The 12,773-nt window shown below is 39.9% G+C and overlaps 1 protein-coding gene across 1 annotated transcript in view; it reads right to left on the reverse strand.

Moving 5' to 3' along the window:
- reep3b (receptor accessory protein 3b) overlaps window positions 1-12,773 on the reverse strand; it is a 37,278-nt gene that overhangs the window by 13,563 nt on the left and 10,942 nt on the right. The window contains exons 3-5 of the mRNA XM_020611746.1: window positions 6,395-6,471; window positions 4,962-5,082; window positions 4,721-4,834 (exon numbers count right to left, since the gene is read on the reverse strand). Of these exons, the coding sequence (XP_020467402.1) occupies window positions 4,721-4,834; window positions 4,962-5,082; window positions 6,395-6,471 (312 nt within the window). The remainder of the gene's footprint in view (window positions 1-4,720; window positions 4,835-4,961; window positions 5,083-6,394; window positions 6,472-12,773) is intronic.

The raw sequence follows: 12,773 nt of genomic DNA on the forward strand, positions 1-12,773 counted from the left end.
TGTCAGTGCTACACTACCTGTTGGAATTAATTTCACTATTTTGGGACTGTATGTGGTCATGTGGGAGAAGACGCAGTGACCACTGGTTGGATTTACTGACCTTGGAGCTACTTGAAAGGGAGTGATGTTTCCACTACTCAGTGGGACTTAACGGTAAGTTTAAAAAACACACATTACATGTCTGTTAATGCCTTCTTTCTGTAATCTTAGAGAGAATAGTTGTAAAACTGGAGAAATTACTATGTCTGGATTATGCCAGTTAAAATATGGGGTTTCTCAACTACTCGATTTGTTTGGAGTGTTACATCCCTTTTCATCAGTACATATACCGTCGTTGACCTATCTATGTAGGAGAAATTCATATTAATGCCATCGCAATTCATTGTGCTGTCCACTTTTGACTCAACACCAGCAGCAGAGAGTGTGTTCGTTCACAAACTATCCTCTTGTTTTATCATTCTGAAATAATTAGACTATTTAGAGTTATGATGTACCTTCTTGTCCAGATGTTTGTTGAGTCGGTCCAAGGCCTCAGACTCTCCTCCCTGCCACACAGCCGGCAGTAAACCCTAAATGAATATGCCATGGGCACTTTAAACATAGGGGGGAAATCCTACAGACATTAAGGGACATAAATGAAGAAAAATGTAAATATTGAGTTGAATGTATTTTGCAAATACTTAGTCTTTATTACAGCAGTAAGAAGAAGATGGAAATTGACACTGAAATTTACTCTCAGCTACCAGGTCTGGTAAAAGAACAGAAATGTTTGGAAAATCAAAGGATGGGGTACATGGTGCCATGGGAGAATAATGCTGGAATGAAATGGCAGGGAAACCATCTGTCCATGCTGCTTACACTGACTGATTTTTACCTCTCAGAGCAGTCTGCTGAAGCATAGAGACCCTGAAAAAAGAAGGATGTCAGTACAGGGAGAGAAAGAGAAAAAGAAACAAAGTCACAAGAGGGTTAGCTAGCAAGCAAGTTGGAGCAGATCCACACATCATCTTGACAAAAAAAGAGAAGTAAAATGTAGCTTTCTGTCTCACTAAAATCAGATCATCACGTACATGGTGGTTAGATACTTTGAGCAGAAGATGCACAGCAAAAGTGATACAGCTTTTCCACTACCTGGAATGCACTTCTGTAAATTGGTACCAACATTGACAGGAGCATGTGTATTTAAGTGTTTTCTTGAAAGTCTTGCTGTACTATCTTCAAAGTATTAGAAGACCCAAGAACAGAAATGTCTGGATCTGACAATATTTTTTTCAATTTCTAAATTTACAAAAGTGTACTACTACAGTGGCAATCAAGAGGTAAGGATTTAACTTAAGTCAATAACTAAGGACGACAGGCAGGAAGTCAGCATACCTCCACGCAGGGGTTGGAGGATCAAATCACACATACCATACCAAACCAGCTATGAAGAGTCAGTCAAGGGACAAATGACAGAATGTCCTTTTAATCTGTTCTGATGACCACTGGATACGCTGTGATTGAGCCCTCTGTTACTTAACCACTTAAAGAGTATTGGGCTTCATTCACCAACTGTTCTTAAGAAGAAGGTTCTTCTTAAAACCCACTTACACAGTTTACATGAAGGTTCTGACATTCACCAATGGTATCTTATCTGGGATTTGTGCTTAGTTAAGAGCAGACTACGCACACTGAAGAGCACAGCCTTTTTATAGGGATTGGTGGGGCGTTTACCTTGGCTAAATAGCAATGACTGGTATGTGTTGTCAACTTATGAAGACAATGGGATTCATCATTGTAAGCTCAAAGGTGCGAACAATTTAGAGGTTTAAGAACATGCTATGAATCCAATGCAAACTTTTCTTAAGAACACATTTAAGCAAAAACTTAGAAAGACACTAGTGAATGAAGCCCAACAGTCTTCCTACATTTCTATAAAAACAACAACAACAACAAACATTTTATGGCTAATACCAGGCACCAAATTCCATCTGTGTAGCTACTGCTTACTAGTATGTTTTTGTTGTCTGAAGAAGATAGTGTAAACCAATAGGGATCCAACAGTGTATTTTTATATCATGGTATCCAGTTTTGTTTTGGAGTAAATCCATGCATCCCAAGAGAGACAGGGGTCTAAAAATATGAATTACAATTTGTGTGAACTTTCCAATACTATTGTTGATCATCTGTCAATACCATTGTTTTTTGGTTAAGAGTGGTGAAACTCAAACACAACCCCAATCACAAAGCAGGACGGTAGTTATCAGAGAGCAAACAAAGCAGAGAGGCAGAAGATAAGAGCTTAGGGGGAAAAGTGTGACATAGGATTCATGCAGTGTTTAATAGGTGAGGCAGCTGTATTTATATCGCACATAACAAAAAAGCAAGTGTGTTATACAGGCAAAAGGTACCACTACAAATATTAAACATTAAAAATGAATACAATCATTTAAGACAAAAAATCCAATTCTAAAAAGGGTAGAAATGAAATAAAATAAAATACAAACAAACTGACACCTGACTACTTTGCTCTTGCTCACACCACTTTCTCTCCTCATTCACTTTGTAGCTCTCTTGACCACCACTGATCTTTCCAGCTCCCCATTCCACCTAATTCTGTTTATACCATGCAGCTTTCTGCCGTGCTGTACATTTATTTTTCTTGGGGATTTACAGTTTCGCAGCAGTTTTTATTCTATTTTGTATATGTTGTTTCATTTAAAGTTTAATTTAAAAAAAATGAATGCATTTAAACTGTTGAGTTTTACAAAAGTTCACAAAAAATAACAAGCAATTTTATTTCCCTTACTGTAGCAAAAATGAGCCAGACTGTGACTTCAAAAGTTAAGGACATACCGAAATGTGTCTGCCCACAGTTACACCCCTATTTCAGTCACAAACAAAAATGTAAATCCTTAGACAGGCGATATGATTTTGTTAAAAAGATCTCTTAGTAATGAAGTGATCATTCACCAGTGGCATTTGAGCTGTACTGTCCCGGCGTCTGGGGGCAAACTGCAGGGCAGGGTGTGAAGTTGACAGTAGGGGTTGCAAGACTTCCAATTTGTTTGAGTCAATATTTTGTTAGAAAAGTGAAGTCGACATCGACTAGTCACTGATGACGTCATCAAAAGAAAAAAAGGCTAACAGATTCTCTGGGTCACAGATGAATTGGTTATCCACCCAACCACCAGTTGGCAGTAGTGAGCAAATTGTTGCTTGATACACAAGAACACAAGAAGAGGTCAAATGCACTCAGACAAGCTTCATTAGGGGGAAAAGAATCATGATTTACAAGAAAAAGACTTAAGGGTGGGAACATTGCTAACACGTTTGTTTCAGTAACTTTCACAGCTCAGTATGATCATGATTTTACCTTTTATAAAATATGAGAATAATTCAAGATTGGCAAATATATTCATTAGACAGATTTGTCTAGCTTTAGACTGAAGACTACATTTTGTGCGACCAAGCATCGTAGTTTATGTGGGCACTTCAGGAAGCAGGATGGGAGGGGGAAAGAGCAGTTAGGAGCATCTTATGGTGTGAGTTTGTGTTGAGTCCCACTAGAGCCTGGAGCAGCTAAGAATTTAGGTAGAATACATTTAAAAACAAGTCCAGCAAATTACGCTTATTCATTTTTTCTGTTCAGTGACGAGAACTCGCATGTTCTAACTCAGAAACAGTAATTTTTCAAGCAAATATTCTCCAAAATTGATGTTTTCACTCTCTAAAAAACGATTTCCTATTTTTATAGCACAGTAATCTGAACATCCTTGGGATTCGGTCTGTTGTTTGAAAAACACTAGACATCTGAATATGTCACCTTGTATTCCAAGAGACATTTTTTGCTGTTCTCTTACTGTTTATAAATCAAACAACTGTACTGATAACGCTTACAGTATTGATAATAAAAATAACCATTAGTTGAGTCTTCATTCAAATTTGGTTGGACACAGTAATTAACTGCTACTCATAAAACCAGTATCGTATCACGCTGCACCACACCTAATCTAGACGGCTTGTACAGTGAATGTGGAGCTAACAACCTGACATGATTCCACTGGCTGGGGTTACCTCAGTGCAGCACAGCCTTAGACAGGAGATCAGCAGGGATTATCTGATACACTAAGGCATTTGCGCAATGCTGATGAAACTAGTTCTCACACACATCCACACCCTTCACTTATACTAAGAGATGGTTGAGGAACAACGCAAAACTTCAGACACACACAGAGCATACATTTGGATGAGTACAATGATACAATATCATACTCAAGTTGAGATTTTATTTAGGATTGGCTGTTATGTTTAATGCATCTCCAGTGCAGTCCACATTAATAACACTACTTCTTTCTGTTTTTCTCTTAAGTGTGATTTAGCAAGCCAAATCAAGAACATTCTGTGCCAGCAGCTTGAATTTGGCAAAATTTGCTGGAATTCTGTGCTGTACAAAACCGGTAGAGGGCACCACTGTATCTAAGCAAAGATGGCTAAAGCTTTCACAGTATCTCATAAAGACAGACAGAAACAATTTTCAAAATGTTTCTCTTCAGTAAAGGCACAGATGTTAGTGAGAGGGAAAAAGAATCTGAAGTACCACACGAGTGGACCAAACTGCCACAGAAAGGTATCTTGAATAAGCTGGTAATAATAGTTTATTAACAATTAAAGTAATTAGTAAAATAGAGCCCTTAAAAACATCAGATGTTTAGTGCATATAGGAGACAGACACACTTGCCTTGACAGCTGCAGTGACAGCGGCAGTGGCTGCAATGCTCAGTCCCTGCCTGCCAAAGTTCACCATGGTCTCATAGCTCCTCTCTTTGGCCTGCACGATATACTCATCTATTTCCTAGAGAGAGACAATCAATAACATTTTCTAGTGGACAGTTTAATCAAGTAAAAAGCAATGTGACTATTAATATTCTCAACAACAACTGATCCCAGTCTAGAGAGGCAGACAGATGGACTGATCTTACCCTCTCCCTGGAGGACAGCAGAGGGTGCAGACACTTCCTGTAAATGAGACTTGCTCCTTTGGTGTAGGGGGACAGCAGCCAGATCACAAAGCCTATCTTCAGCTCATAGTACAAGGGAAACCTGGACATGTACACACACAGAGCATTCCAATAAAGTAACTTTTGCCTTAGCCCTTTTTTCACTGCAGGAATTAATGTAACAAAACATGTAGCTTTGTCAGTGCTGTTATCCACAGTGCCAGTGTTGTCTAAAATAAACATTTTGATACATTTTCAAATTTTTAGAATCAGTTTCAATACTCATTTTCCATAGAATCGATACATTGCTACTAGCTGTGCTTTCCCTCCAACAGCGCGCTCATGCTTGTTGAACAAGACATCGGGTTAGATTCTCGTTAGGCATACTGTGCATGAATGGTTGGGGTTAGGATTAAGGCTGGATTCAGGTAAATGTAAGCAGAACTACTAATTGGTGGGAGAACATGCTTTGACAACATTGGCCCTAGCAGTGCCATGGAGCTATCTGCATATACATTTCTCAGTATTAAGCAGAGAGCACTGACCAGTTTATACCCTATAAAATGTCCTGTTCAGTATGTTAAAAAAACAAACAAAAGAAACATATTAGGATTGTTTCCGGTTATGTGTTTGTTAAATATGCAGCCTTTCACATCCCCTGCTGCAAGCATGGTAAGAAAATGTTCCTCTACAGCAGTTTATGTATATGTCCAGCAGAGAGGACAGGATGAAGCCACAGACAGTCACCAGTTTAAACTAAGAACATGTACCTTCATTAAATTAAACATTTAAATTGCCACTTGTCATTCTACAGAAGGGAACACCCAGCTGAAAAGGGCTGGGAACCACTGTTGTAAGATGCATCTTAGATGTCACGCTTTGTAAAATACAGCAGACACAAGAAAAAACCCTCATACAAAGTTCTTAAAGTGTAGGTTATCTGTAAGATGTATCTTAGATGTCACGCTTTACAATACAGCAGACACAAGAAAAAAACCCCATACAAAGTTCTTAAAGTGTAGGTTATGAGAAGTCATAGGTTACGTTACTGTTACATTGCAAGTTCAGTTACATTACTGCCGTATTACTGTTACATTGCAAGTAGTGTTGTCACGATACCAACATTGAAAAAGAACTGCGTTCCACACATTCATCAGTCCCTCATTAAAAGTCCATTCTAATTACATTAGTTGATATGAAATCCCATATATTAACATAATTCATATTAGAAAGGGAATTTCCACTAGTGATAGAATCAGTATATCATCAATGCCACATGTAGTCATCACCTAAACACACAATACACATGAGAGGACTGTTGGGTTTTGTTTAGAAAACAATTACATAACAGACTGTTTTGTATTTTTTGTGTATGTTTACTGATATAAGAGTGTGTGTGTTTGTGTGAAACTCACCATGCCAGTGTTAGGTCAGTGGCGGTCTCCACGACAGTGTAGAGGGCATACACAATCCAGTACATCATCCATCGCACCTGCAACACAGGCACACAGAGACAACACTGAACAACAGAGCTAGACCGACTCTTGTCGCCACTTATTGGCTGATGACTTGTTGACAGAAGAAATTGCAGTACAAATATGATTTTAAAACTCAACTTAAGCTGGCCTTACACTAAAAAACTATCTATAATAAGACAAAAAGACTAAAGTCTGACAGCTTCTCACATCTAAAGACAATGAGATTTTAGTCATAGACTGTTTGCAAGACTGCAACTAGATTTCTCTGGAGACTACTTCCCATATGCTCCTGCATTTGACTACAGCTACACTTGTGTGTGCAGTGTTTTGCTTGGCAAAAAAAGACACAACAGAATGTGGGCACGACCCTATTTGACTGAAAGGGCACAGTGAGGTCTGTCCAACTTTTCTTTCTTTACTCTGTCACAGTACAAATTGGATGGCATGTCAGACAGACACTGTTGCTCAGTCCACAATCGCACCCATTTCTCCTCCTTTGTAACGGTCCAACAGCATGGAGTCTCCATCATATGTACCCGTAAATGTCTCATGGATTAACAGCTGTTTCTGTGCCCGCTATGCTGCTTCCTGTTTGGTGCTGGAAGGAGCTCACCTATTGGTTGTTTACAATATTCACATCACTGTTCACATGAGCCAAGACTAAAGACTATTAAAAAATAGTTGATTTTATTGGAATGTCAAGTCAAAAAGACTCAGATCACCACCTTACACAAAACAATTGAAATGACACAATCGTGACACGAAATTGCTTGAAAATCTACCAAGTAAACATGGTCATTATGATCAATACTTAAGGACCTTGATAACAGGATTTAAGTCACTTTAATACTTAGTAAGGATTTGAGGCCTATATAATGTCTTTTCTTCTGCAGATACCTGTACCATGTTTGACAGGACCCATCAGTTATTTGAGGGCTTGGACAGAAATTTAGAAATTATGTTCGGGTCCATGTTGGCTGTCCCTGGTAGGCTAGTGGTTAAGGTGCAGCGCTCTCGCCGCTGCGGCACCTCGGGTTCGAATCAGGGTTGTGTCAGGAAGGGCATCCAGCGTAAAACACGTGCCAAAGATCAACATGCGAGTCGTCAGTGTGACGAGTCGCCGTGGTGACCCCTAAACGGGAAAAGCCGAAAGTGACTTTCTATGTTCGGGTCCATGTTGGGTCGGACTCCTAGGTCAAACTTTAGGCTAGACAGCTGGAGCCCTCAAATGCCTGCTTTGTTTAATTTTAAGGGGAAAAATATTATACTAACTCAACTGTGTCAGGGTTGGACCAGGTTCGAATATAATATACTATACTATGTACTTTTTCTGGGCAGAAAAATGTGGCGCAGCCCATGTTCTAATCCTGTTCCTCATTAACAGTAAGGTTAAGGATTTTTTGTCTTTCTGCTTTTATGCTTTTTGCTGTCCTTCCTGCTTCTTTGCTCCTCTGTCCCTTTAAGGGTTCTCCAGGCTCTTCTGGCTGGATTTCCATATCAAAGCCAGCAGTAGACAGTGGCAGGCAGGCAGTCACATGGCAGGCTGCAGTATTCACCAGACCCTGCTACTGCCTCACAACTGAGCACACACTGACACTAGCTAATAAAATGCGTGCGCATCTGTGTGTGAGAGAGAGTAGAGTGCATGTGAGAACAAGACAGGTATAGTGAACAAAAACACACACTTTCACCTGCAGTCTAATTCACAATAAGCAGACACTGTTCTCCTACGCACTGCACACTGTCTTTTCACTTCCTGCACCATTAAAGGCAATCTCATCAACTCCCTCCACACTTATGCTCACACTCACAAACACACACACACACTTGTTTTTGTCACTTACCAGGTCTGTACATAGATTTACACTCATTCCTGGGAGACTCACCCTAAACTTAACCATAACCACTACTTGCCTAACACCCAACCCTTCCCCCAATTTGAACCAAAGCCAATACTTGCTTTAACTTTACAGTCTTGTTGTCCTAAAATTCAACAAACTACAGTACGTTGTGGAGACCAACGTACTAGCCTCTGAAGCTAGTGTGTTCTTGGTTTTCCATCCCAACAAGTATACAAAAATAAGGCCCCCCACTAACAGTCACATGGGAATGATAAATATAAAAGGAGAGAGTCAAACAAAGCCAGTGAGATGGAAATGACATCTTATTTATGTATTTCAATCTCCTCCTGCCTCTCTTCTACCTCTCCCTTTCATTTGCCCCTTCATACCTCAGTCTCTGTCCATCCCTTTTCTCCTTCCCTCCCTCCCTTCTTTATCTCATCAGAAGGGTGGACATTAAGACATGTCCTCAGTAAAATATATAGCTTCCATTTTGCCTTCCTGAGCCAATAGCAGACATTTATTGGCCTCATCTGTGAATAACTGCCTTCCATTAAATGAGGAGGAGGAAAGGAACCCCTGACATCAGCTCTTCACAATTCCATAGGCCCACTGGAAAAGCTATATTTGGTAGACAGAGGTGGGGATATTGACCAATGAGTGTAGAGTATATAAAGATCACCACTTCCTGGCACTACGCCAAATTACCGTGCATACTGCCATTTTGCTTTTGTTATATATTTTGTGTAACAGAGGCAGAGCTGCGTTATCTGCCAATTAAAGTTATATCATCTGAATCACACCCCTTTTTGATATAATCAAATAACTTATTAAAATTGCTGACATTGGGTGAGAGATGGGGTACCCTCTGGACAGGTCGCCAGTCTATTACAGGACTGAATTGTAGACAGACAACCACACACACTTGCACTCACTCCTACAGGCAGTTTAGAGTCTCCAGTCAACCTAAGCTGCATGTCTTTGGACTGTGGGAGGAAGCCAGAATACCCGGAGGCACAGGGAGAACATGCAAACTCCACACAGAAAGGCCCCAGGTTGGCCTAGGCTTGAACCCAGGATCTTCTTGCTGTGAGGCACCGGCGCTAACCATCGCTGTGCTGCCCCCAACACCTAGAAGCTAAGTAGTTTTGCCTGTTTATTCTCAAGTGTAAAACATTCAAAAAAACTTTCATATTTAAGAAGCTAGACGCTAAGTAGTTTTGCCTGTTTATTCTCAGCAGAGTATTGAGTAAGACAACTTGTTGTTCTGCTCAATTGGAATACAGATAATTCCAACTTTCTCAATGTTTTCTTTCAGTAAAATGTGTCTTTGGGGGCAGCATGTGGTTCAGGGGTAGAGTGGTTATCTAGCAACCGTAAGGTTGGAGGTTCTATTCGCATGTGCATGCAGTCCACATGTCGAAGTGTCCTTGGGCAAGACACTAAACCCCAAGTTGCCCTCGATGGCCAGAGTTGCACCATGCAATGACAGCGCCACCACCTGTGTGTGAGCTGGCGCCACAGATGGCAGCCTCGGTTCTGTACCAGAGACAAATTCCTTGTGTGTGTGTGTGTGTGTGTGTGTGTAACATACTTGGTCAACAAAACTGATTATCATTATACAGTATAGCCCTTTTCAGTCATGAGATACTAACCTTACCACTTAATCAGTCTGTTAAAGAGAGAGCTTTCTGTCTTTAAGACAGGGAACTCTTATCGCTAGGGCTGTGCAATTAATCAAATTTTTGATTTCGATTTCAGGGCTCAACGATCACAAAAATGGTGTACTCGAGAAAAAAAATGATTATTCCGTTTTTTAAAGTTATTTTGGCCTGCGTTCGTGCATCCGCACTTTCACTTTCGCTTTCTCTTTCGCCCTTCCCCTTGCATATGTCATATCTGATCGCATTTAAAAATCAGCGCGAGGGAAGATGGCAGAAAAAGAGCAGCCACAGAAACCTTTGGTCAACAAAAAAGGTAGCAGAAATTCTGTTGTCTGGGAACATTTTGCATTTGAAGAAGCAGATGTGGATAAAAAACATAGTACATGCAAGATTTGCTACGCAGTTGTGGGCACCGGCTGGTAACACCACAAATCTTTTCAACCATTTAAAATTCAAACACAGACCGACATATGACCAACTAATAAACAAACAGAAAGAAAGACAAACATCCTCTGCAACACAGTCATCAATTAAAGACAGGCTCTTCAGTGCACCTCCATATCCATCCAGCTCAGAAAGGCACAAAAAAATAACAGATGCTGTTGCATACTTTTTAGCCAAAGACCTGCGCCCTATTAGCACGGTTGAGAACGAAGGATTCAGAAAAATGATAAATACTCTGGACAAGCGTTATGCTTTGCCATCTCGACACCATTTCACGAGAGTTGCTCTGCCTGCTTTATTTGAAAAATGCCGTGCAGAAGTGGCTAATGAAGTATCAAAAGCAGAGTACTTCTACTACTGTTAATTAAAATGTAGAATGTTGTAAAATGTTTAGAAGTTTTCAGTTTGTTAAGGCACATACGTGAGCAAACTTATTTTGGACTAATTTATTTATTATTTTATTTATTACTTGTTTTTAAAAAAGTTGTGGAAGTGCACTACATTGTTGGTCTTGTTTGCCTTTATCTGTTTTATTTGTCTTAATCTGTTTTTCACTGTTCTGTTCAATAAATGCAACATATTTCCAAAGTCAATGAGTAATCGTGTAAAATAATCGTGATTTCAATCATGACCAAAAATAATCGTGATTATGATTTTTTCCATAATCGAGCAGCCCTACTTATCGCTACAATATATCTCAGGGCTTCATTCAGTAACAGCCATAACAATGAGCAAAATGAGCGAATAGGGACAAGTGCAACACCAAAAAGAGATACTAAAACATTCACTCATAGGGCAGCCTTCTGTCACCAAAATCACTGGTCTTCTGTTGGTTATACCACAACACTTAGTTTGGAAAAATGTCTAACCACGAAGCTACTGAATGTTTTTGTAGCACTAGTAAAGAGGCATTGTTTGGGTTTTAACGTTTCACTTATGATTTATTGATCCAGGAAATTTTGATCAGTGAGTATTTCATCATAGGTCTGGCTTTATGCTACTTATTTTAAATTTAAAAAAATTCAGGCAAGAAATCAGCTATTTAGATTTAGGATATCTGGTCACTTGGTAATGAGCTGTGAGCACCAGTGGACCAAGCTGTCTCCAGCATGATTTCTTTGCTCTTCATCACTGGGCCCAGACTGCATTTAAATTTCCTGCAGGCTCTAATATTCAAATACCAAGATTGAAAACCGATTACCTACCCAAATGCATATCTGAATCATCACATTACTGGGTCCAGCCCTACAGTACATGCATCAGATTATGTGTGAATAATCCTAATTTCTGTTAATTCATGTACCCACTAAAGATGGTTCTTCATCTTAGTCAGTCCAGAAGCAGGTTCTCCTTCAAAAATAAGAGGGGTTTTCTAAATTGACATACAAATACTTAAATATACAGTACACACAACATGTTCAAGCTGCTCTGTGGTTTCAGCAATAACAATAGAAGCTTTCAGACAAGTATGCTCAAGTCAGACTGGTCAGCACAGAGGTCCATTTGTCTGTAATGGACTGGAGTCACACCGTATAGCCTAGGGGTCAAAATCCTGACCTGCTCTCATTCAACATCATCATTTCTGTGTCAGCGGTGGAGCAGAGAAGTAGTGAGGGACTGGGGACTGCAATGCCATTTTTAACTAAGTATTGTCCAACCCCCTTAATGATGTAGAGGGAAGGGGGGATAGGATGAGTTGTTGTTTCAGTCACTGGTTTTATTTTTACTGGCAATGAGAACGTTCAACAAGACACACAGACATGCCTATCAACATTCCCCCACTGTATGTACGCATACGCATACACACACACACACACACACACACACACACACACAAATACACACTAATGAAAACAAGAAAAAGAGGGCTGGGTGTCTGGAATGAATTTTGGGAGCCAACTTCTTCATGAACTGGAGTAACCTCTGGCAGAACATGTTGCAATTCAAATCACATAAAAGCAGCCATGGGCCAGTTTCAGATATACAGTAGAAGAGCTGCTATCTTAAAGTAACAAACTGTGTTTCATCAGTGTATCCTCAGCATTATGTTCTTGAGGGTGTGATTAATGAAAAAAACAAATTCAATCGTATAAATTTGTGTTGGTTAGATGATCATGAAATGCTAAAGGCTGGACATAGCAGTGTATGCTACTCCTGGCTCATCCTCTAGTGGCCATCAGTCCTGCTTTTCTGAAGAGGGAACCAAGTGTAAAGTATGCAGCTGAGCTCTGGCTTCCATCCAGTGTGAAAAAAAACCCTTGATTAAGGTGATGAGACAAAAGGGTCGGTGAGTGTGGCTTGTCATGATGAAAGACCACCAAAATAATGCAGGGTAGTCCAGCAAAATGTTTAGGAAAATACAACATC

Source organism: Monopterus albus, unplaced genomic scaffold, assembly GCF_001952655.1.
Source record: "Monopterus albus unplaced genomic scaffold, M_albus_1.0 scaffold117.1, whole genome shotgun sequence".
NCBI classification, from domain to species: Eukaryota; Metazoa; Chordata; class Actinopteri; order Synbranchiformes; family Synbranchidae; genus Monopterus; species Monopterus albus.